At 31.6% G+C, this 27,274-nt stretch overlaps 1 protein-coding gene across 5 annotated transcripts in view; it reads left to right on the top strand.

The window, feature by feature from the left end:
• Positions 1-27,274, top strand: part of HNF4G (hepatocyte nuclear factor 4 gamma) — a 173,795-nt gene that overhangs the window by 131,229 nt on the left and 15,292 nt on the right. For 4 of the 5 annotated variants that reach the window (XM_074278920.1, XM_074278921.1, XM_074278923.1 and 1 more), the window contains 3 exons: positions 21,494-21,665; positions 23,648-23,742; positions 26,784-26,890. In XM_074278920.1, the coding sequence (XP_074135021.1) occupies positions 21,494-21,665; positions 23,648-23,742; positions 26,784-26,890 (374 nt within the window). Of the gene's footprint in view, positions 1-19,649; positions 19,768-21,493; positions 21,666-23,647; positions 23,743-26,783; positions 26,891-27,274 lie in introns of those variants that run through there. The other variant, XM_074278919.1, reaches the window with a different exon arrangement.

The raw sequence follows: 27,274 nt of genomic DNA on the forward strand, positions 1-27,274 counted from the left end.
TTAAATCTTAGTAGAATATTTCATACTTTTTACTGTTACCAAATTTTTCATGACCCTAATATTTGACTGATTGACCCCAATTGGGGTCCAGATCCAAGAAATTTTGCTATGATAAACTGTTGCCCAAACACCAATCACCATCAACTTGCTGAAAAGCTCAGCAAATTCAGAGAGGCAGAATTTCAAGTACTTTTTCTCCTTAAAAGTCACTGACCTATGATTTAGTTGGTAGATTAGTTTCATGAGACCTAGATTGGAGACTGGATTCCAATATCTCAATCATTCAGCTACTTCTTGCTTTTGTTCCTGTTCCTTGCCTAGTCTCAAATTTCAAATTCATATCCCTTTCTTTATCCTTTACTCTTGTTAAAGATCCTCTCCTTACTCTATATTTGACCCAGATTGGAGGCATGTGTGACAGAGATGCTTGTTATTTCTCTCTGAACAGCAGAAATCTTTCCTGTTTTGGATTTAGACATCTTCTTGCCCTAGTTCATAACTTCAAGCCCTTACTCAGTTCCTGCACTGGAAGATGCTACTCAGAAGGGATCCAGTTCTCTTGGGTAGATTTAGTCCTTAAGGTCTTCAGAACTTTATCTGGTTCCCTAGGTAGACTAGAACTAGCAAAATTACTGATTTTTCTTTGAATTTTGATCAGCACTTGGTCAAATGAGTTTTCTAGGTCTTTGAGGAGTAGTTGCAGGGAAGAGCTATGCTATACTCCTCCCTTACTCTATCTTAGCTGGTTCTTTAATTACTTTTTCTGCCTGAAATTTTGTGTTGATCAATTTCTAATCTGTCACTTAATAATTTTTAAAGGAAATTTTTTTTGTGATGATTTTCTTGCGATTGGGGCCTTGTTTTGAATTGTCAATAATCTTGCCTGGAATTCACTCTAAATTTTTTCCATCATGCCCCAGAAATCTCTCTATCCTGGAAGCTTTCTCCAACTCTGGAATTGACACACTGACTCTCCATTCCTGTGACTTCTCCCTTTGATTTGAAAGCTTTTCATAGACTTTCTACTGAAGAAGGATGCCTAGCTTGTTATGTCCTCCTTCTTTTCCAGACTTCACTTGGACTTTTTAAACCATGCTCCCTAACTATTCACCCATACTACCTTTTCTTTCCTTTTATGTGTGGCCTTCATTTATGTAGAATGTAAGATCTTTGAAAGCCCAATCTTTTGTTTTTGTTTGGTTTTAGTTGTATTTTTAGTAATAATTAAATTCTTGACACATAATAAGTACCTAATAAATGCTTGTTGACTGAATGATCTTAGACATACCAGTTTTTGTAAATAAATTCACATGGTTCAGTAAGATGTTTGTTTGTTTTTTGTTGTTTGTTTTGTTTTTGTTTTGTCTAAGTACTGTTGGTTAAATTTGCATGCCTGTTATCCTTGGAAGGATTTTTAGTTTAAGAGAAGTGATAATGGATTTGTAGTTGAGTAGGATCATAATGGATTTAAACTGTCTTTCTGAATAATATGATATTTTATGAGTTTTTCGTGATATTATTGAATTGATGGTATGCTTTAAGTAGTAGAAATCTTGTCATGTGTGTATCAAATACTGCAACATTTTCACCCTTTTTGATCTATTTTATATATTTATGATATATCACAAAGACATGAGTACCCAATCAAGTCAAGAGTTTTTCAGTTATAAAGGTAGTATTATGTTGACAATTATTTGGGGATGGTTAATTCAGTAATTAATAATTGATAGTACTTTTATATCTCTACGACTTTTTGCCACTTTTTTGTGCTCTTCTTTTGTATTTTGTGCTCTTAAGTATTTATAGTTTGTGTGTGTGTGTGTGTGTGTGTGTGTGTGTGTGTAAGAGACAGAGGGACAGAGAGATAAAAGTTGTTGGTGTTTTGCACAGATATATAAATATATATTTGTCCTATATTTGGAACTGGGTCCTTAATTTTTAATATTAGACATATGATATTTTCAATTAACAAATTAGGATTATCGTTAGAGAGGTTGTTGTTTTTTTTTCCTGTAAATGATGCCACACTCTGAAACAATTATGAAATTAATCTGGCACTTTTTCTGGTTTTGCGTGGAAGCAACAGTTTCAGTTACTTTTCTTCATATTTTTTTAATTGTTCATTATGTGATCAGCAAGTTTTTTTTTTCTCATTTAACTTTATTGTGTAAAACTTCTTGCAGTCACATAATGATCAGAAATTTTCTGCATCCTCATTAGGAGACATTTCTTTCTTATTTGCCTCTCAGAGTTTATATGTAGTTTTGGACTGATATTGAATTATTTATTCTTATTCCCTCACATAATAAATATAAAAATATTATTGTATGTCTTTAAAGAAGTTTCTTGGAAGATAATTCCAAAAGTGTTTATTTATTATGCCACTAAGATACTTTCCAAGTTCTATCCGAGATATCCATTTGTGTAAGCATGATTCTTTATTACTACAAACACTTAAACATTTTAATTGTGTTATCTAAGGATAAGATAATTAAATGTTTTTAATAGTATGGTATTAGTAGTTCCTAGAAAAAATTATGCCTTTCTCTGGATGCTCCTTTATAATTTAGCCAAAGAGGAATATCATAAATTTTAGTGGGGTTTTTATTATTTAGCAATATATTATTATGAATTTGGATTGATAACATATCTTATAGTGTGTACAATGATGGTTTTGTTATTTATGGAATTTAATATTGAGTCATTCTAAGACTTTTTCTACTCTTTATGGACTAGGTAGAATTCAATATTTCCTCTTTTTACTTTGTCCAAAAGAAAGCCCTTTTGATCCTCTGTTATTTGGCAAGGATTTAGCAGCTTAGAGAAATCAATGCAGACTTCTGTACATGAACAGTTTATATTTTTTCTTTCTAAACTCTTGAATGAAAGCTTTAAACTTCTCATGGGTGTCTTTATCTTTAACCTAGTCAATGTGGAAAGGTGTAATGATTAGTTTCTTTATAAATTGTTTGCCTGCTAATTTCCAACTACAGGCATTGTGGGAAAGAGATATTTGGATGAAGATGTGTTTGAAGATGTGAGAACAGTATATTTGTTGTTTTATTTATTTGCTTCTGTGTTTCCATATGTTTCCAAAATAAGTTCTTAGATGCCATTATGAACACCATGATGCCAGTATCGTGATATATATTTTCCAAGGTACCTTGCATGCTATTGATGCATTGTTGAATCTTTTGGAGAACTCTGTCGCTTCAGTGATGGAAAAAAGAACTTAAGCTAAAATGGTATTACAGTGGGATTAAGAATAAACTAGAAATAAAATGATAGAATATCAAAGTCATAGGGAGCTTAAGGATAAGGTAGAAAAAAAAAGCATTTATAACATCCAAAGAAATTGTTAAGGACAGGTAGATAGTACAGTGAATAGAGTGCTATGTCTAGGGTAAAAGGAAGACATCCTAAATTTAAATCTGAGACACATACTAACTGTTTAACTCTGGGCAAATCACTTAACCCTGTTTGCCTCAGTTTCCTCATACATAAAATTATCTGGAGAAGGAAATGGCTAGAAAAACCTCACACAGGGTCATGAAGAGTCAGACAGAACAAAAATGATTTAAAATAACAATGATTATTTCTTTTTTCTTTTCTTTTTTTTATTAAAGCTTGTTATGTACAAAGTATATGCATGGGTAATTTTTCCAACATTGATCCTTGCATGACCTTTTGTTACAAATTTTCCCTTTCTTCTCCTCACCCCCTCCCCCATCTGGCAGGTAGTCCAATACAAGTTAAATATGTTGAAATACATGTTACATCCAATATGTGTATACATATTTATACAGTTATCTGGTTGCGCAGGAAAAAAATCAGATCAAGAAGGAAGAAAAAGAAAAAAGAAAAAAATGCAAGCAAATAACAGAGTGAAAATGATATTTTGTGTTCCACCCTCTGTTCCAATGGTTCTCTCTCTGGGTGTAGATGGTTCTCTTCATCACTGCACAAATGGCACTGGTTTGAATCATCAAAATGTTGAAGAGAACCACGTAGGTCAGAGTTGATCATCATATAGTCTTGTTGTTGCCATTCACAATGATCTCTTGGTGCTGCTCATTTTACTTAGCATTAGTTCATGTGAGTCTCTCCAGGCCTCTCTGAAATCATCCTGCTGGTTGTTTTTACAGAAAAATAGTATTCCATAGCATTCATATACCATAATTGAATTATTCAGCCATTCTCCAATTGATGGGTATCCATTCAATTTCCAGTTTCTTGCCTCTACAAAGATGGCTGCCACAAATATTTTTGTACATGAATTTTGTACATTTTAAGATCTCTTAGGAATATAATCCCAGTGGAAACATTGCTGGCTCACGGTTTGATAACTTTTTGAGCATAGTTCCAAAATGCTCTCTAGAATGGTTGGATCTTCCACCAACGATGTATCAGTGTCCCAGTTTTCCCACTCCCCTCCAATATTCGTCATTATCTTTTCCTGTCATCTTAGCCAGTCTGACAGGTGTGCAGTGATATCTCAGAGTTGTATTAATTTGTATTTCTCTGATCAGTGGTGATTTGGAGGACATTTTCATGTGTCTACAAATAGTTTCAATTTCTTCATCTCAAAACTGTCTGTTCATATCCTTTGACCATTTATCAATTGGAAAATGGCTTGAACTATTATAAATTTGAGATAATTCTCTATATATTTTAGAAGTGAGGCCTTTATTAGATGTTTTGGATATAAAAATGTTTTCCCAGTTTATTGCTTCCCTTATAATATTGTCTGCATTAGTTTTGTTTGTACAAAAACTTTTTAGCTTAATATAATCAAAATTATCTATTTTATGATCAATAATGATCTCTAGTTCTTTTTTGGTCACAAATTCCTTCTTCCTCCACAAATTTGAGAGATAAACTATCCTATGTTCTTCTAGTATCCTTCTTTATGTCTAGATCATGAACCATTTTGACCTCATCTTGATATACAGTGTTAGGTGTGGGTCTATGCCTACTTTCTGCCATACAAGTTTCCAATTTTCCCAGCAATTTTTGTCAAATAGTGAATTCTTATTCCAAAAAGTAGGGCTTTTCAGTTTATCAAATACTAGATTGTTATAGTCATTAGCTATTTTATTCTGTGAGCCTAACCTATTCCACCTATTTCAAGTAGTCTATTTCTTAGCCAGTACCAAATGGTTTTGATTACTGCTGCTTTATAATATAGTTTTAGATCTGGTATAGCTAGGCCAACTTCATTAGCTTTTCTCTTCATTAATTCCTTTGAAATTCTTGACCTTTTGTTCTTCCAGATGAATTTTGTTATTTTTTCTAGTTCAGTAAAATTGTTTCTTAGGAGATTAATCTAAATAAATAGATTAGTTTAGGGAGTATTATCATCTTTATTATATTTGCTTGACGTATCCACGAGCACTTGATATTTTTCCAACAGTTTAGATCTGACTTTATTTGTTTAGAAAGTGGTTTGTAGTTTTGCTTATATAGTTCCCAAGTTTCCCTTGGCAGATAAATTCCCAAGTATTTTATATTATCAAGAGTTTTTTTTTTTTTCAGTAGAATTTCTCTTTGTATGTCTTGCTGTTGGATTTTGTTAGTGATGTATTAGAATACTGATGATTTATGTGGATTTATTTTGTATCCTTCAACTTTGTTAAAGTTGTGGATTATTTCTAATAGCTTTTCTGTAGAATCTCTAAGTATACCATCATATCATCTGCAAAGAATGATAATTTGGTTTCTTCATTACCTAACCTAATTCCTTTAATTTCTTTTTCATCTCTTATTGTCAAAGCTAGCATTTCTTTTTTGTAAATTTTTTTAAAACTAATTTTATAATTATAACATTTTTGAAAGTACATATGCATAGGTAATTTTTTTTTTACTACATTATCCCTTGTACTCCCTTCTGTTCCGAATTTTCCCCCTCCTTCCCTCCACCCTCTTCTCTAGATGGCAGGCATACATATTAAATATGTTATAGTATATCCTAGGTACAATATATATATATGTATATATATATATATATATATATATATATATGTATATATATATATATATATATATATGTATATATATATATATATATATATATATATATATGTATATATATATATATATATATATATGTATATATATATATATATACATATATATATATATATATATATATACATATATATATATATATATATATATATATATATATATATATATGTATATATATATATATATATATATATATATATATATATATATATATATATATGTATATATGCAGAACTGAATTTTGTTGTTGTTGTTGTTGTTGCTGCTGCAAAGGAAGAATTGGATTCGGAAAGTAAAAATAACCTGGCGAGAAAAACGAAAAATCAAAGCTAGCATTTCTAATACAATATTGAATAACAGTGGTGATAGTGGGCAACCTTGTTTTACCCATAAATTTATTGGGAATGGTTCTGGTTTATTCCCATTACATATGATGCTTGCTGATGGTTTCAAATAAACACTACTGACTATTTTAAGGAAAAGAACATTTATTACTATACTTGCTAGTGTTTTTAATAGGAATGGGTGTTGCATATTATCAAATGCTTTTTTCTGCATCTCTTGAGATAATCATTTATGTTAATTTGGTTATTGGTATAGTCAATTATTCAAATAGTTTTCCTAATATTGAACCAGCTCTACATTCCTGGTATAAATACTAATTGGTCATGGTGTATTATCCTGGAGTGATTATGTGTAATCTCTTTGATAATAATTTAAGATTTTTGCATCAACATTCATTAGGGAGATGGTCTATCATTTTCTTTCTCTGTTTTCATCCTACCTGATTTAAGTATCAGTACCATGCCTGTGTCATAAAAGGAATTTGGTAGGAGTCCTTCATTCCCTAGTTTTTCAAGTAGTTTATATAATATTGGAGTTAATTGTTTTTTAAATGTTTGGTAGAATTTACATCTAAACCCATGTGGTTCTGGGGATTTTTTCTTAGGGAATTGATTAATAGCTTGTTCTATTTCTTTTTCTAAAATGGAATTATTTAAGTAATTTTTTCTTCTTCTGTTAATCTTGGCAATCTATATTTTTGTAAGTATTCCTCCATTTCACTTAGGTTGTCAAATTTATGGGTATAAAGTTGAGTAAATTATCTCCTGATAATTGCCCTAGTTTCCTTTTCATTGGTGGAAAGTTCTCCCTTTTCATTTTCGAGACAAATAATTTGATATTCTTTCTGTATTCTAATCAAATTAATGAAAGGTTTATCTATTTTGTTGTTTTTTTTTCCATAGAACCAACTCTTAGTTTTATTTATTAATTCAAGAGATTTTTTAGTTTCAGTTTTATTGATCTCTCCTTTTATTTTTAGAATTCCAAGTTTGGTATTTGATTGGGGTTTTTAAATTTGTTCTTTTTTTCTAGCTTTTTTAGTTGCAGGCCCAGTGTATTGATCTTCTCTTTCTCTATTTTATGCAAATAAGCCTCTCTAGATATATAAAATTCCTCCTTATTATCACTTTGGCTTCATCCCACAAATTTTGGTATGTTGTCTCATTATTGTCATTCTCTTGGATGAAATTATTAATTGTATCAATGCTTTGCTGTTTCACCCATTCATTTTTTAAGATGAGATTATTTAGTTTCTAATTTCTTTTTGCTCTATTTTTTCCTAGCCCTTATTGAATGCAATTTTTGTTGCTTCATGATCTGAAAAAATGCATTTATTATTTCTGCATTTGATTTTGAAGTCTTTATGTCCTAATATATGGCCAATTTTTGTATAGGTTCCATGAACTGCTGCAAATAAATATTAAACATATATGCACTAAATGGTATAGCATTAAATTCCTAAAGGAGAAGTTAAGAGAATTGCAAAAAGAAACCGTCAGCAAAACTATAATTATGGGAGATCTCAACTTGCTCTCTCAAAACTAGATAAATCAAACCACAAAATAAGAAAGAAGTTAAAGAGGTTAATAGAATACTAGAAAAAATTACATATGAGAGATTCTTGGAGAAACTAAATGGAGACAGAAAGGAATATACTTATTAAATTTAGTATTGATATTGCTTCATTTTCTAGGGTACACTTTAGCAAAATATAGTTTCCTTCATTTTCTCTTTTAATCAGATCAATTTTTGTTTTTGCTTAAATTTTTAAATGAATTGTTTTGTTCTATGGAATTTTTTTCCATTTTGCAAATTCTGTTTTTTAGGTGTTATTTTCATTTTCCTTTTCAGAAATTCTGTTTTTTAAGAAGTTATTTTCTTTTTCTGTTTCATAGTTCCATTTTTTTGGAGTTGTTTTGTTTTTCCATTTTATCAAATCTGTCTTTTAATGAGTTTTTCCCATTTCACTAAGTCTATTTTGTAGTGAATTTTCTTCAAATAGTTTCTGTATTGCCTTTTCCAAACCCTCTTGCAAAGTTTTCATTTCCTTTCCCCATTGTTCTTCTAGCTCTCTTGTAAGATCCATTTTAAATTTCTTCTAGGAGAGCCTTGTGTGATGGGGACCAATTTATATCACCTTGTGGGGCTTTATCTGGAGACAGTCTGTCTTTAGTCTCCTCAGGATTTGAAATCTGTTCTTCTGTTTCACCATAAAAGCCATAAAATAGTTGATAGAGCCCTCTTTACTTTTTTACTCATTTCTTTCTTTTTTTTTAAATTAAGGTCTGCCTTTAAGGCTAGAGAGGTTTTCCAAGTCACTGCAGGGCTGGGTCAGTGCTGGTTCAATCCCAGTGCTGGGTTAGCCAGGTCCCCTAAATTCTGGCCTTGTGGCGTTCACTATTAATATTTTGGGTTTGTGTTGGATGCTTTGTAACTTTTCTGCTGATCTACTGGCTACTAACCAGAGCACAGTGGCCCACACTGCTGTAGATTCCTGTAGATTCCTCCCCATGGAGATTCTCTGCAATGTGGAGTCTACAGTGCTGAGGGAGTCAGGAATGCCCCAGGGTCTCTGCTGTCTGAGCTGGTCTGTTTCCTCCTGTAAATTCTCTGCTACTTGGACTCTGCACTGCCCTGGAACTCTGTATTGTCTGCATTGGCATTTGTACTGATTGCCCTGGCTGCTTCCTTCTCGTTTCCAATTGAAACAGACCTTTTCTGGCCATCTTTGAAATTATCTTCTGCTGATAATTTGTTGCACTCCAAATATTTGTGGGTTCTGCCAGTCCAGAGCTAATTCAGAGGCTGGATTTCATAATTATTGTGAGGGTTGTAAAGAAGGTCAGAGAGAAATGTGTGTTGTTTCCTCCATCTTGGCTCCGCCCCCGGAAGTCTCACAATGATTAATTTTTATACAGCCTCTGCTTGAAGTCTTCCAGTTATGACTAATTTAGTACTCTATAATGAGGCTTACTTTTTTTTTTTTATCAGCTTTAATTGTTTATATTTTTTCTCCTTATTCTGAACCAGAAAGTACTTTTCTGTAACCTATTTTTATTCTGCCTTACTCCTTATCAGGGATAACCCCTCTAACTGAACAAGGAAATGTCTCTTTCAATAGATTATTCCATTCTGTAAGCTATCTTCAGTTTCCTCCAGTTAACTGGCACTTCCATACTTCCTGAAAACAGGCTTATGTGTACTCTATAATCAAAAACATTCAAACTGATCAAAAACTTCTATCTCTGTTAAACTATTATTCTATATCTCTCCTGCCATTTATGGCCAAACTCCTTGAAAATGTCATTTACAGGGGCAGCTAGGTTGCACAGTGATTACAATACCAGCTGTGAAACCAGAAAGACTTGAGTTAAAATGTGACCTCAGATACTTAACACTTCCTAGCTGTGTGACCCTGGGAAAGTCACTTAATCCTGCCTCAGCCAAAATTAAAAAAAAAAAATGCTTTCTACAATGTATTCTTCTACTTTCTCTTCTTTCACAATTTGGCTTAAAACCTCATCATTCAATCAAAACTGCTTTCTTCAACATTATCAATGATCTCTTAATTGCCAAATCCATTATCCCTTTAGTTATCCTTATTTTTCTTGATCTCTTCATAGCTTTCCATTCATATGATAGCTTCTCTTTGATACTCTCTTTTAAATCACTTCCCTATCAGATTGCTTCTATTTAGTCTCCTTTGCCGGATCCCTGTTCCAATCATGCTTTTAAGCACAGGTGTGACATAGGATTCTGTCCTAAAACCTTTTCTAGCTCTATATTGCTTCAATTGGTGATATAATTATCTCTAATGGGTTTAATTACCATATTTATGCTGATAATTCCCAAATCTACCCATTCTATCCTATCCTTTCTGTTTACCCCCAGTCTCAAATTTTCAACTTCTTTTAAGATGTATTGAATTGAATGTCCCATAAACAGCTTAAACTAAACATATCTCAAACCAAAGTTATTATCTTTTCTTTTACCTTCCTCCCCAACATACACTTTTAACTTTCCTATTACTTTCTCAGGTGACACCATCCTTCCAGTCTCTCAAACTCTCAACTGACATCCTTGATTTACGACTGTCTTTTACCTTTCATATCCAATCTGCTACCAAAGTCTATCTCCCCTTTTCAACCTCTCTCTAATATACCCTCCTCTCTCCTCTAACACTGACAACCACTTTGGTGCAGGTTCACATCAGTGGAGGTCTGAACTGTTTCAACAGACTGTAACTACTAAAGCTCAGAGTAGAAGCCAGGCCTAAATTGAAACTCAGCACTCTTTCCACTATAATCATAGTTTCAAAAATATAAGAATAAGCAACAGAATGTAGAATACCTCCACCCCAACTCCCACCATCACTCTAATTGCTGAAACCTTTTGAGAATATTGGAGAAAAGTTAAAGGAAACCTTTCCCATCACTAGGAAATGCTTAACTTAGAAGTTTTTATTACAAGACAATTTAACAAAAACTCTTCTAATCTTGTTGGTTTGTTTTAACCTTGAGATATTTTTGTTTCATAAATAAATCTATAATGCCACTTCTAATAATAGATTTTATAGATATTAATTCTCTTAAAGTGTACTCTTTGGAAGGACAAGTGTCCTTACTAAAATCATTCTATCTCTAAATCTAATCGTATTTGTCTAGATCTATTTGGCACAATTATTTGATTTGGTGAATATTTAAAACATTTTGACAATGATGAAGGAGAATTTTTGCCTTCATATTTTGCTAATAATGTCCTGTCTTATGTCTTGTTTGGTTTTCTTAGAATTCATATTGCTCAGTTATAAATGATATTACATTTATTTTATTTGAAACATATTGTCTTATAAAATTATTGAATGTCAAGAATATAAAATTGAATTTGCTTGAACAATTTATCAGCATTTGATGTGAAACATCCATCATACCAAATTAATAGTCAACCAAACTCCTGCTTTTATTGACCCTTTGAACCTCTAAAATCATGCCATGTGACATGAAGATATACATACTGGTTTGCCTTTGGCATTCAGAGGTAACACTGAAATTTTATTCTCTAGTAATCCAAAGTGTAGAAGAAAAATAACAGCAACTCTTCTAGCAAAGTTGGTCATTTGTATAAGTGGGATTTCATTTGGATTAATACACATACACATGTATGTACACACACAGTGATAAGAGAGAGAGTTTATGTTTTTAAATTCAAAATTGAGTTGTAATTATACTTGCTCAAATTGATCATCTCTGAATGTTATACAAAAACATCTATCTACTCATTGCTATATCCTTCACTGACTTTATCCTCTGTGATAGCATTGATGCTCTAAATCAGAAATTGTTTCTTTTCTTCCATTTTAAATTAAGCAGTGTGAAGTATCCAGCTAGCACCAGCTGTCATAAATGATCTCACCAGCAGTGCTGAATTGCAGTGGCTATAATGATAATGCCCATTGTAAAAAGCCCTATAGGAAATGCAAATATACTATCACATTCAGACCTGCTACTGATGCCCTTTTTTTTTTCAACCCCATATAATCTTTTTGATTTCAGTTAATAATTTAGTCCTAATCACCACCTTATCTTCTGAAAAGGAGAGTCTGTTTTGAATCATGAGGCACCTGACCTTGAGGGGAGATTTAATATATACAGTGTACTCTTGAGCTTTCATGTATCACCTCTTGGTTCCTATGCATAATTTCTCTTGATCCATGAAAAGATCAGCTGGGATGATATGTCTTCTGGTTTCTCTTTTGATATTTGTTGTAATTATTCTCTAATGGTTTTTATTCCCTTAAATTTAAATTGGAACTTTTTAAGTCTGCACTTTAAATTTTTCAAAAAATGTTACGAAATATGAAAACATAGATTAGGAACTGAGTGGCACATTTGAAATCATTTAGTATATAGACCTTCATTTTTGCAAGTGAGAAACTGAGTTCAGAATTTGGTGTGGTAAAGATGTAGAGCTGGGACCTTAAACACAACTATCAACTGCTATTGTCTAATAAAAATATTATTTATTATATTATAAAGAAGTAATAATTTGAATTGGAATCATAGATATAAATGTATTAAAACATTTTGCTTTTGTGTTATTCTATGAATTGTATTTATAAATGAAGAAATAAGTTGAATAAATTAGGATTTTGAAGATAATTTATGTTCTAGAATGAGTTATTGAATTATATACAGGAGTTATAAAAATCTCAAAATTTATTTAAATTCTACCTTAAATACATTTTATCTAACCTTTCTACATGGAGTGGATCTGTGTGGATTAAAAAATAAAATTAAACAGGACATATTGGTGCATGTCTGTTATTCTCTGATACTGGAGAGGACAAAATCTAATTGAATGTCCATATTAAGTTTGCAATGAATATAATGGGCACTCTAATCCCTATAACCTGGAAATGTGGAGCTACCAGGTTGCTTAAGAACAATAGATGAAGATCAGAAACAGAGCATATCAAAATGCGCCAGTCAACTGTAGGATCTGATCATGGGGAGATGGGGTGTTGAGAGAGAGAGTCAGAGATAGAGATAAGAAAAAGGAATGATGGATGAATTTCTAGCTCCAAACATCTTAACAAATACTACATTCTCAATGCAATCAGTACTCTTGATTTTAGATAGAAAATTATGAATCCTATTGCAAACAGAAATTATTTTATTTTTTATTAAAGTTTATTTTCAAAACATGCATAGATAATTTTCAACATTCACCTTGTATTCCAATTTTTCCCTCCTTTCCCCCTATTCCCACTCCTAGACAGCAAGTCCTCCAATATGTATTAAACATGTGCAATTCTTCTATACATAAGAAATTATTCTATAATGTCATTTTGATATCTTTCTTAGTAAATACTTAGCAGTATAAGGAATTAATATTAAATAATGGAAGTGCCATCAACTGAAGACTAGAATTTGTTAGTGCTAATATTGTTGTTTTAAACATCTCAATGTTTCTAAGAAGAATAATCCAGGGCATTTTAATTTCAGGATAATAGTGGTGTTTTGGTAAGTAGAGAAACAGGAAAGGGTTTTCAGAAAATTAATGGATACTTGGAAAAAAAGAAGACAGTTTGTGATTGATATGAATGATTATCTTTGTGAGGAGTAGAATTGTTTATATTTCATTTGCTTCTTATCATACACTTAAGTAGACTTAAGTGAATTTAGATTTTTGTTCTTCACCATGTAGTTTTTGACATTTAAGCTTGGGTTATATTTCACATTTACAAAATGGAGAAAGTATATAAATGAAAATAATAGAACTACCTTTGGGATTTGTGCTAGTTTTCCCTCAATGGAATAAAAAGGGTTGGAACCAGAGGCAAGCTTCCATGCATTTCAAAATGATGGCTTAAAAATGAATCTGAAAATTTTTAATATTATTTTCCATGAAAAGACTTTTATTGAAGTAACCTTGATTTTTATTAGCTTGTGTTCTATTTTAAATCATGCTTTGATGGAATGATTAAATCTAATATAAAGTATAGAGCAAGTTAACAAGCTTAATAGTCCTAAAGATAAGATAGGAATGTTTCTGCTATTATCTGGAATAGTCAATAATGAACTGAGTTGTTGTTTTCTTTAACTATCATGCCATTTTCATCCCTTGCTGAATTACTCAAAATAATTTTAAAGTAACATGATATTTTGTATGTCACTTAACAGAATCATTTCTCCCGGAGGAACATCTTTCAGGTTGGCTGGTTATTCCATTTGAAATCAAGTGCTTGGCTGGAAGTAATATTTCCTTGGAGTTTAAGGCAGTTGACCTGACAGACTCTTAAGAATACATCTCCTATAATTCATGAGGTCACAGTTAGTTTAAAATGACATTTTGTTCATGAAAGTCTTCTGCAAACTGACCATAGTGGAGGGCCACTTAGGGATCCAAATTCTAGTACATTTTGCAACTATTGTATTGCCTTTTTCCTACCACATAGGAGATACATTATAAAAAGAGACAATCTAACTTCCAAAATCTCCTTAAAACGCATTTCACAGCAAAATAAAAGTAGCAATTTAACAGAACATTGATGCTGGTCTCTTCCCACTCCATCCCCAAACTCCAAAGCACCTCTATTTTAAATTATGTTAGGAAATATGTCAGATGCAGTAAGATACAATTCTTGAAGTCAGAAAGACCTGGAATCATACCCCCCTCTAGAGACTTATGATTCTGGGCAAGTAGTTTACTCACTTGTAAACTCCAGGGCTTGGAATCAGTTTCCAAGTTTCCAAAGTTTCTTCCCACTTGAAATCTGCTATTTTAGGAATTTATATATATATATATATATATATATACAGAGAGAGAGAGAGAGAGAGAGAGAGAGAGAGAGAGAGAGAGAGAGAGAGAGAGAGAAAGCTGTGCACAAACATGTGTGAAAATAAACATTTCTGTAGTATCCCTTCCATAGACCACCTCATACCTTCCAATTTGGTTCTCAGGATCTGAGTAACCATTATAACAGGTTCTAGATAGGATGTCATTCCTAAAACTATAGTGTACAGATTATTGTTAATTAGTTAGAATAAAAGTTTTATCAAAATGACAGATAAGAATAAAAAATAGAATGTATCCCAAGCTCTAGAAAAATCGTTTTGCAAATTTCACATACCCCCACACATAAAGCATCAGTGGGAAGAATTGGTATGCAAAATTAGTACACTAATAGAAAGTTACACTCAGAGATAATCAGATCATGTGCATAGAGCTATCATAGACCCAAAAGGCAATCTATTCCAACTCCTTCATTTTATAGATGAAGAAATTGAAGTTGAGAAAGATAACTGGCTTATCCCAAGTCTCTTAGACTTCCTAGACACAGATATTAAACATCAGAGGCAAGATTTGAATCTGGTTCTTCTAGTTCCAGAGACAGTGCTATTTTCTTGGTACTATTACTATCTTACCCATGGCCAAAACTACTCACAGCAACTATCATAAGGGAATTTACGTTCTTTTTCTTTCCATTGTGCTCTCATGATTATTCTCTCAGTACACATCGTCTCATAAGTGCAAAGTTTCTCTACTTTGATGGAATTGCTCATAGAAATCGGAAAGAAAGAGAAATCCTCCCTCAACCTTCTTGCACGTCAAATGAGGCTCAAAGGAAAACAGTAATCCTCTCTCAAAAACTGAGTTCTTCTTCCATAGTTGGCTTAACTGTCAGCTGTAACTCTATAGAGAGTTTCTGTAAAGTTGGATGGCTTTCTTTTTAAAGGTCCAAAGAAGTGTAAGGCTAATCCTTTAGTCATCAAATGTCTAGTTGCCTTATAATTTTCCCAAGTTTATTCAAGCTCTTTCTATTTCCTTTCTAAATAAGTAAAATACAAACATTTCTTTCCATTTCTTTTATACTTCTTTAAAATACATACATACATACACACACACACATATATCCTACTTCACACAAAAAAGAAAAGAGATTTTACATACTGCAAACATTAACCTTAGCTTTACTTAATTCCTGGCAAATATATTGAACTTAATATTAACATCTTGGTTATTAAATATGACACTCAAGTGTATTGGATTTAAATGAGGGAGAGCTGGGCAAAGTCACCTGCCTCTCAATTTTCCCCCCACATTTTGGGCCCATTGGCAATATGTAGATCAGAATCACTTGAAGATGACCCTGGAAGTGGAAGACCTTCACATTTTTAAGTCAACATCTTTAACTGGCTTCAATTTGACTGAAGCAACACTCAATCTGTGATTAGGGCTAGGTAAGAAATAAGGTAGAGAATGGCATTTTACAAAGTTAAAAAATCATCCTGGTTGGGGAACAATCTGAGTCTCTGACCAAAATAGAAAAATTACTATTACATTCACTCTGAGCCAGTCTACTCAAACTAGGTGGGTTTTGACATGGGATCTGTTGTTGATCAGACAATGAGAACTAGAGTGATTTAAGATTAAGGCATGGTCCTAGCTAGGAAACTCCAAGAAGCAGAAATAGGCTAGATGTAATAGATGGTGATGGGTTGATAATAATTGTATCAATGCTGAAATGGAATGAGCTATGTCAGAAGATAGTAGGTTCCCTCTTAAATGGAATTTTTTAAAAGTCCTGAATGGGACTATTCATCAGGCATATATATTGTAGAGGGAATTATTGACTTATTGTATAAACTAGATACCCTCTATGGTCCTTTCTGTTCCTGAAACTCTATGATTCTGTGATTCATATAAGCATACCTTCTTCATATAGACAATTTACAAAGCATGTTTCTCACAGTGAATTACTACTATAATTAGCAGGAGTATAAATGTTTTTTGATTCAATGAATATAAATCTTAAAAAAAATAAAACCTGGTATGTGTGGGAGGGCATATGCAAACAGTGAACTAATCTTCATGTTATTTAAGCTGTCCATGTTTGTCACAGTATATATTTTCTTTTTTTTTTCCCCTGTTGGCTATAGATAGCCATAGTGGGTTTTTGAATATAGGTGGTTGTTAACAAGTTGGTTATATGAAAATCTTTTTGGTATGTCTATGAGTTCCAACTAGATTGTTATCTTTGTGAGTAAAAAGAAAATTTGATGTGAGCCAGATTGTATTGTATAATCAATAGGACTTAGTAACTGATTTGATTTTTAGAATGAGATAAAAGAAATAGTCAAATGCAACTTTATCATTTGGAGCCTGAGATGGTAAGGAGAATGGGAGGACCATAAGAAGGTATCAGAAAATTGAAGAAAGGTCAATTTCAGGAGAAATTAATGGTTAAAACATTGGACATGTAGAGCCTAAGTGAATGTTTATAAATAAATAATACTAGTTATGTTTTTTATTTGTTTGCTGCTTGTCTGGAATGTGTTTACTATTATTTAGATAGATTTGGAAATAATTTTTGACATTGCTATATTGCATTATATTCTTTTTTGAAGTTAATAAAGATGGAAAATAATTGTTAAATAATTCTTAAGATGTTTTTTTAATCATTACAACTTTCAGTCTGGAAATAGATATACATGAAAAATATAATTGCTCTAAAGTTGGTATCATTTGATCTAAAAATTCATTGTAGTTTATCATTTTCATATCTATACTTAGTTCTTGCTCTAAAGTGAGAACTGAGAAATTCACAGGCAAGTGGCCCAGGGGAGATCTAAAATGGCATGTGATGTTTGTTTTGTTTTCAATCTGTTCTTAATAATTTAAAGTTAACTGTAACTGAGTAACTTATGTGCTGCAAGGAGATGAGTTGTAAAATGGTAAATTTTCTGCATGCTTTATTTTACTCTTTCATTTTCTCTTGTATATATAGAAAATATTTTGAAGTGAGTTTAATTGAGTTTAGTGAGAAGAAATAAGAATCAAATTTAAAGAATATAAATAATATTAATATTAATTGAAAGGGGAATATTAAAATGTATATAAATGATCTATAACCTCCTCTAAAATGGATTTAATATAATTCCTAAATATCACAGTACCTTCAGTGGGAAGAACACTGTTTTAGAATGTGGAATAAATGGATGTTTCCAACTTTGCTAAATATTGGGTATTTGGAGAATTTGGAGAAGTTTTTGGATTCTTCCAATTTCAGAATTCTTTATCAAAAAAAGTTTAAATTTGGTTAAATTTGTTCTCTTAAAGATAGCTGTCAACTCTTTAAAAATAATCAGATTTCAAAATGCCTAATAATTTGTATAATTCTAAGACCCATGTAACTGAGGTACTCTGTTTTTATACATAAGCATAACAAAAAGGATTTGACACTATTGCTATTGTGAGCTCTTAGACCATGTTCACATTTTATGAATTTCCTTCTGTTTATAGATAAGGGCAATGGAATTCATTAATATTCCACAAAGCAAGAAAAAGATGTTTTAAAAATCTATTTATATATGACAGACTTTTATTTATATGGGCTTAAAAAATTCTTATGACTTTAAATTTAATTATGTATTTGAATTGAAAGGTTGCTACCAGAATTAAGGCAGTGCTATAAAAAAAATTAATAGACAGAACTAGTATTTTCATTAGACCCATAGTACAGGACAATTTAATAAAGACAATTGAAGTGCCAACTAATCTAACAAATTAACTAAATATTTGATAAAATATGCCTCATCTTGATTTACATAGGCCCCTTAAGATCAAGAACTATTTTGTCATTATATTCCCATTGCCTAAAAGACAGTACTTTAAAGATCTTGGGCAATTTAAATCTTCATTAATTTGAATTATATAGAAGAAAAAATAAATACAACCTACTATTATTCTTAGATACTATTATTAATAACTTAGATGGTCCCCAAATCCACCATTGTTCTTTTGTACATAACTTAAAATTATGAAATTTTGAAAACTTTGCATTTCTGTGGAAACATAATTCATTTTGTCATAACAGAATAAAATTTAGGAGCTTATGTGCCATCTACACCAATCCCCTTATTTTACATATAACAACTGGATTGTATAAGTGATTCTGGTAGTAACAGGGCAAGATTTGAACCCTTGTTCTTTGATTCCAAATCTGGTACATTTTCTACTCTTCCATCTTGCTTCTCATAATGAAAATCATGTCATCCAGATCAACACATAGAAATATATCATTTACACTGTGATTCCTTTCATTTAAATCTCAAATCCTTTTCTAAAAGCCTAAAAAACATTATCCTCACTTTATAGATTGGAACATTTGATACTGAGCTTTACCCTAGCAAGAGAACCATGGAGAAATAAATTTAGGTTGTTTGACAGTTACCCTTATCCTGGGGCCTTAATAATCCCTGATAAAGATTTCTTATATTTATGTATGGGATAAATAAGGCCATTTGTAATTATTATCAAGTATCAATTACTCCTTCAGCACTAAAACTAATTTGGTTCATTTCAGAATTTTTCAAACTGCAGAATTTCAAACTGCAGTTTAAAGCCCCAAAGTTTTTTTTTTTTTTTTTTTTTTTAACCTCGCTGTCAATGACATTAGTTATCTTTTGCTATAAATCAATTTAAGAAATCTTGCTGGCCCACTAAGTATTTCTGATAAGGGCAGTTGTTCCATGAAACATTCCAAGATTATCACAAGAAATTGCTTTCATAGACCATAAAAGAAGGGAAAAAAACCCAGCAAGCAGAAAATGCCTGGCAGAAACAGTTTACAGTTTTACAGCTCCTCCCATTGCAGCACATAAGTCACTAAGTTACAGTTAACTTTGGATGATCAATTCATTGCAAGCAAAACAGGAATCTCACACTATCTACCCTAGAGCTGCTGAGCCATTTGCTGTGATTTTCCCAATTCAATGATGAGGGGATCGGAACCAATTCTGGACATGGAGATAGCAAATTACAGTGAAGTCTTAGACCCAACTTATACAACTTTGGAGTTTGAAACTATGCAGATTCTCTACAGTTCAGGTGGTGAGTTCTTATTTCCTCACTGATATGTCATAAAGGAAGACATTAATAGGAAAAAGTTATATTGGGCAAAACAACTTGGTAGTAACATGTTATGTTAGTGGAGAATGTGGGAACTTCTTTTATAATAACAAATTAGGTTCTTTACATTTCACCACAGAATCCAAGTTAACAGCATTAAGCACAGGTTTATGTAAAAAAGAAAATCTTTGGTCCAGGTAATGAAGTAACTACAGTGCCTTGTCATAGCTAATTATATGGGGGTTAGGGAGAGGAGGCTTTCAGGAGCTATTTGATCGATTGTGAATTATATAGCAAAAAATAATTATTATTGACTATAGCTGAATATTTTTGGGGCAATGTAAGACTTTATAGGTAAAACAAAAGTTCATAGATATTTTGGTAATTTTGCTGATTACTTGGTCCCATTAGTTATCATTCTTGGAAGTCTCATTTGCTATTAATGAGAAAATACTATACACACAAATATGTTATTTATTTTTTTCTATAGATCAATAATATGGTAGGGATTGAAGTTTTTATCAAAATAGCTCTTTACAAGCTAATGTTTAGCCAAAAGAAGCTCTTGGTATTTTTCTAATGTAACATTTTAACTATAAATCAGATTGTAGTTAGTAATGGTAAATGTCTTTTATGGAATTTAGTTTGCCATTATCTTTTAAATTGATAAAATACTTTATCAAATAAACAATCCTGTTGAGAAGGATTTTGAAATTATAATTCTGTTGACTGTATTATCTAATTATGATTCATGAAGTTATCTGGAAATAAATCTAGTATCATGTATAAATCAATAATCTGAAATATATTTCTTATATATATTCTCAAGTAAATTTTTTTCCCTAAAATTATCTTTTTTTCATTGAAGAATTCCATATTTTTCTTCAGTAAGAAAAATGATGTAGCTTAATTAAGCTTGTACTGAAGTTCTTTATTTAAATTTTGTCTCCTTACTATGTGTCAATACATGCAGTGATGAATAATATAAATGATGCTATAATTTACATATGATTAATTAGCAACAGCAATGAGTAAAATTTCCTATTCCACTTGTATAGTATTTTATATCTAAAGAAAACATACATTAATGACACAAAAAGTTGTTAGGAAATAGCAAAATGCTTCATTTTCATACTTTCACAAACCATACCATAAGCCATTGTCAGATTAATTCAGTTGAAAAAAAGGAATTATGAGGTTATATAGAATATATTTGGAAATGTCTAATTTCTTATGTTTTAATTTCTTCCACTTATGACTTTTTAAAGCAACTTAGACAAAATTTAATTTATTGTGAATGATATATTGTCTTATATATTTAAAATTTTTAAAAATGATTTCAAGTATGCAATATACAATATAGTGGATTGAAAATTGAAATGAGATCTGAGAAACCTGAGTTCCAATTTTCTTCTCTGTTCCTAACTAATTGTGTGACTTTGGAATAGTCATTGAACTATTCTAGGTTTTATTTTAATTATATGCAAAATGAAAGACTTGTAAAGAAAATCTCTAAGAATCTTTCTAGTTCCAAAACTATGTAAATTTTTTTTGGTTTATTGTTACATACATAAAAATAGCTCTGGAATCGTTGTAGATACCAATGAATATTAGATCCAAAAATGAAGAATATGGGAGATAAATTTACTGAAGAAATCAGTTTAAGTAATGTACTTCAATTACAGTATGTTATGTTCTTCCCCAAAAGACGGTTCTGCTACTGAACAAACCAGCATGAATACTCCAGACAACGGGGTCAACAGTCTTTGTGCCATATGTGGAGATCGAGCAACTGGAAAGCATTATGGTGCCTCGAGTTGTGATGGGTGCAAAGGTTTTTTCAGGCGGAGTATTCGAAAGAGTCATGTTTATTCCTGCAGGTACTTTAAATGGCCCATTTTGCAGAATTAAGTTTAATATAACAGTTTTCTAGAAAAGTTTTGGAGGTTCCTAGGTTTATAACAGAAACACTTCTGTAATATTGTGTTACAAACTCAGTAGCATTTTCTAACTAAATTGTAAAGGATGTAAAGGCATAAATTATTCTTGTGGTTTGTTAGTATTTAGGAAAACATACTAACTTTTAGTACTAAAAAGTAAAATTACTTTCTACCATATTTTTCCTCAAGCAAATTGATGTTATTCAAATTAGATAATGACCACAGGAAATAAAATTCACAGATTAATTTTTGAAAGTCTTTCCCCCGCCCTCCCCTGAGGCAGGGGTTAAGTGACTTGCCCAGGGTCACACAGCTAGGAATGTTAAGTGTCTGAGATCAGATTTGAACTCCGGTCCTCCTGAATTCAAGGCTGGTGCCACCTAGCTGCCCCCTTGAAAGTCTTATGTAACTGATACTGTCACATTTTCTTTTTCTTGTATGTGAGAAATAGTGTATTGTTGTGGAAAGAATAATAAGATTCTTACCACCCACAAAATGTATCCTTAAATTATCTAGGTCTTGATGTCCTTTGTAAAACAAGGATACTAATAACATTCATGTACTTAACTCACACGAATTTTGTGAGGAAAACAAAACTACTATATTATTATTAACTATTAGTAATATCTATTGTGTTTAAAGATTAATTTCTTCTCATTTCAAATTCATTTCCTTAGCTTTTCACTTTAAATTCCCATCCCATCATACATAGTTTTTCTACTTCTAGAGTCATAAAATGATAATTTGTCTCTTTCTCTAGTTAGTGTTATTGGTTACCTAGAATTTACTCATCTGAATTTCCTAATTTGTGGGGTTTTTAAAAAATCTTATTAGGGTATAACCCAATTGAATGAAATAGCTTTCTTCTTCGTGGTTTGAGACAAAACCACCTTTATTTTCTTGAATTATTTAACAGTACCTTTGCCTCTCAGTCTCAAACCATATTTATTTTAAGTGGCAAAGCAATTTCTTTTGAGTTCTAGAATGTAGTATACTCTTATTCTCATGGGAAATGACTAATGAAGTCATAGAGGAAAAACAATTATGAAGATTACCACTTCAAACTATTATGATTAAATACATGTATGCTTTTGCATTTAAGTTAAATTTCTTTAAACTTCTTCAAGTTGGTTTTAATTTCTTTTGATTTGTAATTGATTGTAGGAATATGATTAGAAAAATGAGGAAAATAACATATATATGTATATGTATGTGTATATATATATATATATATATATATATATACACACACACACACACACACACACACACATTGTGTGTGTGTGTGTGTGTGTGTGTGTGTGTGTATTCCACCTTCTCACAAATCATTTAGTGAAGTTAAGTGATTTAGTCATTATCATCCAGCTGACATAATGAGAAGTGGGGTTAAAACTTGAAGGAAAAATCTTTTATTACCAGTTTATTGCTTGCTCTTCCCTACACTGTTTCTTTGTCATGTAACTATCATGGTAGAGGAAGCTTAGGACCTTTAATGACGCATGAGGGCTATTACCATGTCTATGTGAAATAACTATATAAACAGGATGATGGTTATAACTCATTATAATGGCTCCATGAAGGTTGGAACTTATATTTTCTAGGTCTGGGATGGTCATGGTATGCTATAGATAGATCAGAGTTAATAGGAATAACTAAGTTTTTTCATTGCATCCTACTTAATTATACATCTTTAAACACAGTATTTAACATATATGGATATACTATACATTATACATTTAATAATATATTTAATGTGTTTAATTTTAATATATATTTCATAGGTATGTGTGTATATGTATATGAAACATATACATATACACATATACATATCACATATATATTGTAGCCTAAGAAGTCTGTTTCTGTTACACATAGAACTTAACAAAAGAAAAAATAATTTGTCTTTTTTCTTAATGAAATAGGTTCAGCCGACAGTGTGTTGTTGACAAAGACAAGAGGAATCAATGTAGATACTGTCGTTTAAAAAAGTGTTTTCGAGCAGGAATGAAGAAAGAAGGTAATGGTTCTTTTGTCAGAATATGCCTAGAAACATAATCATCACTCAAATGAGGTCTCAGATTTAGTGTTGATAAAAGAAAAGACAAAACTCTCAGTAAGTAGGTAATAGTGACTTTATCAAGATGCTTTTAAAAATGAATCATCTATTTTTATTTCAAATAATTGTATTATATAAATTCACTTTGACTAAATAATACATTTGAAATGATCTGTTTGAAGTATTAATCTACGTTCTAAGTAGATCATGTGTAAGAACAAACTCTTTATAAAAGATCTTACTAGTTTATAAGATTAACTGGTGATTTTGTAAATGATTCTCATCCAGCCTTACCACCAATCTTAATTCTTCACCTTGATTCCTTAAAAAAAAGTTGATCACTTCCAGTTGATCAATGATGGACAGAAATAACTATACCCAGAGAAGGAACACTGGGAAGCGAATGTAAATTGTTAGCACTACTGTCTATCTACCCAGGTTACTTATACCTTCGGAAGCTAATAATTAATGTGCAACAAGAAAAAGGTATTTACACACATATATTGTATCTAGGTTATATTGTAACACATGTAAAATGTATGGGATTACCTGCCATCGGGGGGAGGGAGTCGAGGGAGGGAGGGGATAATTTGGAAAAATGAATTAAAAAAAAAAAACAGTTGAGGTGCTTGACTTTTTAATGTACATTTATATTATGTGGATTTGTAAATGTATATTAAGAACATATTAAATGTAAATGATTACTTTTGTGTTACAATAATATGGAAATCATAGCTTCTATTTTACTTAGAATTTTTAAGTATTAATTCCAATGAGAAAGTTTTAAAAATAGTAATACTTAACATAACTTAGAGTCACATAAAAATTACTTCATGTAAACATAAGGTGAACAGGAATTAATTCAGAAGATGAAAAAAAACTGAATAGTTTTTGACAATATTAGATTTTAAAAATTTGATCTAAAGATTTCACTTAAATGAAACTCAGAATGTTATTATCTAACACCTCATTTATTTTTGTTACATGAATATTTTCCTCTGCAAATTATGCATTACTTTAGAAGGAAAAAAGCTGGAATTTACAGGCAAAATATTATTTAAATATAATATAATTTCAGAATCTTTCCAATGTAAAAGTCTTTTAAGAACCATAGGTTCTCTTCTTAGCTCACATAATTTATTATTAATATATGGTAGAATGCAGAGTTGTAAGGGAGCTCAGTGATTATCTAATCTGAGCACTATATTTTACAGATAAGAAGACCTAGGTGAGTTAAGGAATTTACCCAAGCTTATATAATAAGTAGCAGAATCAAGATTCAAACTCAGGCCCCTCTGATGGTACAGCCAATGCTTTTTCTAACAATGTTAACGTTGACTGTTAGTTTTGGGCATGCTTCTTGTAAATTCTGCTACATAAGCAAGTTTATTCAAATCGAATGACCTCATCATCTAACTAGATCTTCATAGCAAAGATAAAATATACATATGTCTCTCTTTGTCTTTATCTCTCTATGTCTCTCTGTCTCTCTCTGGGTCTGTGTATGTCTGTCTCTTTGTCTCTGTCTCTGTCTTTCTGTCTCTCCCTCTCTCCCTTCCTCTCTCTGTCTCTGTCTCTCTGTCTCTCTATCTCTGTTTCTCTCTGTTTCTCTCTCTCTCTCTCTCTCTCTCTCTCTCTCTCTCTCTCTCTCTCTCTCTTCTCTCTCTCTCTCTCTCTCTCTCTCTCTCTCTCTCTCTCTCTCTCTCTCTCTCTCTCTCTCACTCTTCCCCTTTCATTTCTCATCTGTCTTCTGCAATATAGTCAGTTAATCTATATAACCTAAGTTTCCAGAATTGTTAACATAGGTGATTCAAGTGAAAGGCTTCTTGGAGACTGAAGGGTATCATCCTGAATAAAGCATATATAATTGTGTACATTTCAAACAAAAGATGTCAGTACTCATTTTTTTCTGCTATCTTATATGACTTAATATAACCATTCTTCATGTTTCTTTCTCCTTCTGTATCTAAAAATGGATAAGCAGTTATGGGAAATGTAATTTTATATAATTTGTCTTCCCCTCTCTTCAGTTGAATGAAGTAAGCTTGGTTTCTTTCAATCCAGGTGGAGTCACTGAGTTTCCTTAGCTTTCAAGAATTCTTTACTTTCTTTATTTTTCTGGACTCCAGAGGGGGAAAAGTCATCTGCTTGAAACCATATCTTTCATTAATATTTAGACAACTCCTTAAGGATTCAGGAGTTGTAGGAGAACCATTAGATTGTAGACTTAAAATGACCATAATAATATATTTAGTTCATTTCCTATTCTTGCTCTAGTATTTTTCACAGGAAGAAAAAAAAATAGAATTTCCATGACTCATCTTCTGACAGTGAATATGTTCTACTCTTTGACCTAGTCAGAATCACAAACTATTCCCTTTCTCTAGTTATCTTATAGTTTTATTAACTTAGAAAAAAGTAGAATGCAGACTATTCAAAATATAGCAGGGCACAATTGGCTGACCCAACATTTTTGTAGTGTGTGGTGACATGAAACACCTTAAACCCCAATGTTTCATTATCTCTAGAGACAGGATTGTCTACTATTACTTTTAATGCAACATATACTAGCTGAAAGAACATGTCATACCTTCCCACATTCCTGGGTTGCCCTACTTAGGGCTTTTAACATCTTAGCAATATAGTATTGGGGGGGAAAAAAAAGAAGATTCCACTTGTAAATCGAAATATCTTGTTCCAAATTCTTGTTCTAATTCTACTACTCATTAACTTTGTGACTTTGGGCAAGTAAATTAACTTCTATGTGTTTCAATTTCCTTTTCTGTAAAATGTGGATAATATATTATCTACTAAATAAATTATCTACTTGAAAATCTATTCCCAAGGTTGCTTTAGAATCAAATGAAGTAATGCAAGTTTGGTAAACTTTTTAACACTATATAAGTTTAAACTATTATTATTTCCATATTCCCATATCCCTGCCACATACTTTTGTATATATAAATTTCTAGTAATTAAATCATATGTTTGTTGCATTCTAGCTGTGCAAAATGAACGAGACAGGATAAGCACAAGGAGAAATAACTTTGAAGGCAGCAACATTCCTTCTATTAATACATTGGCACAAGCTGAAGCTCTTTCTCGTCAGGTATGTGCTGGATACATGTTATCATTATCTTGTTTCGAAGGAAACAAATCTTTTGTCACCATGAAAATGTTTCATTTGGAAGGTTGCAGAGTAAGCCAGATGTAAGGTTGATATGATGGAGTCTGGGGTTTCTTAGAAATTAAGGTACTTTTATTTGAAGATAAACTGCCAGGTTGAAGGAGTCACTCAAAATAAGCTTATTTGAAATTATTTTGGTGTCAAGTTGCAGGTCATGATGAAACTAGGAAAAAGCTGGAGTTCTAGGGTCTAGTATTCTCAGAAATTGAAGGAGGGGAAAAAAGGTAGAAAGTAGAAGGGATGAATTCAGTTTCAGGTGAAGGCATTGGTTTTCTATCCTGGCTGTCTTTATTTAGAAGGGAGTGA

The sequence above is a fragment of the Sminthopsis crassicaudata genome, chromosome 1 (assembly GCF_048593235.1).
Source record: "Sminthopsis crassicaudata isolate SCR6 chromosome 1, ASM4859323v1, whole genome shotgun sequence".
NCBI lineage: Eukaryota > Metazoa > Chordata > Mammalia > Dasyuromorphia > Dasyuridae > Sminthopsis > Sminthopsis crassicaudata.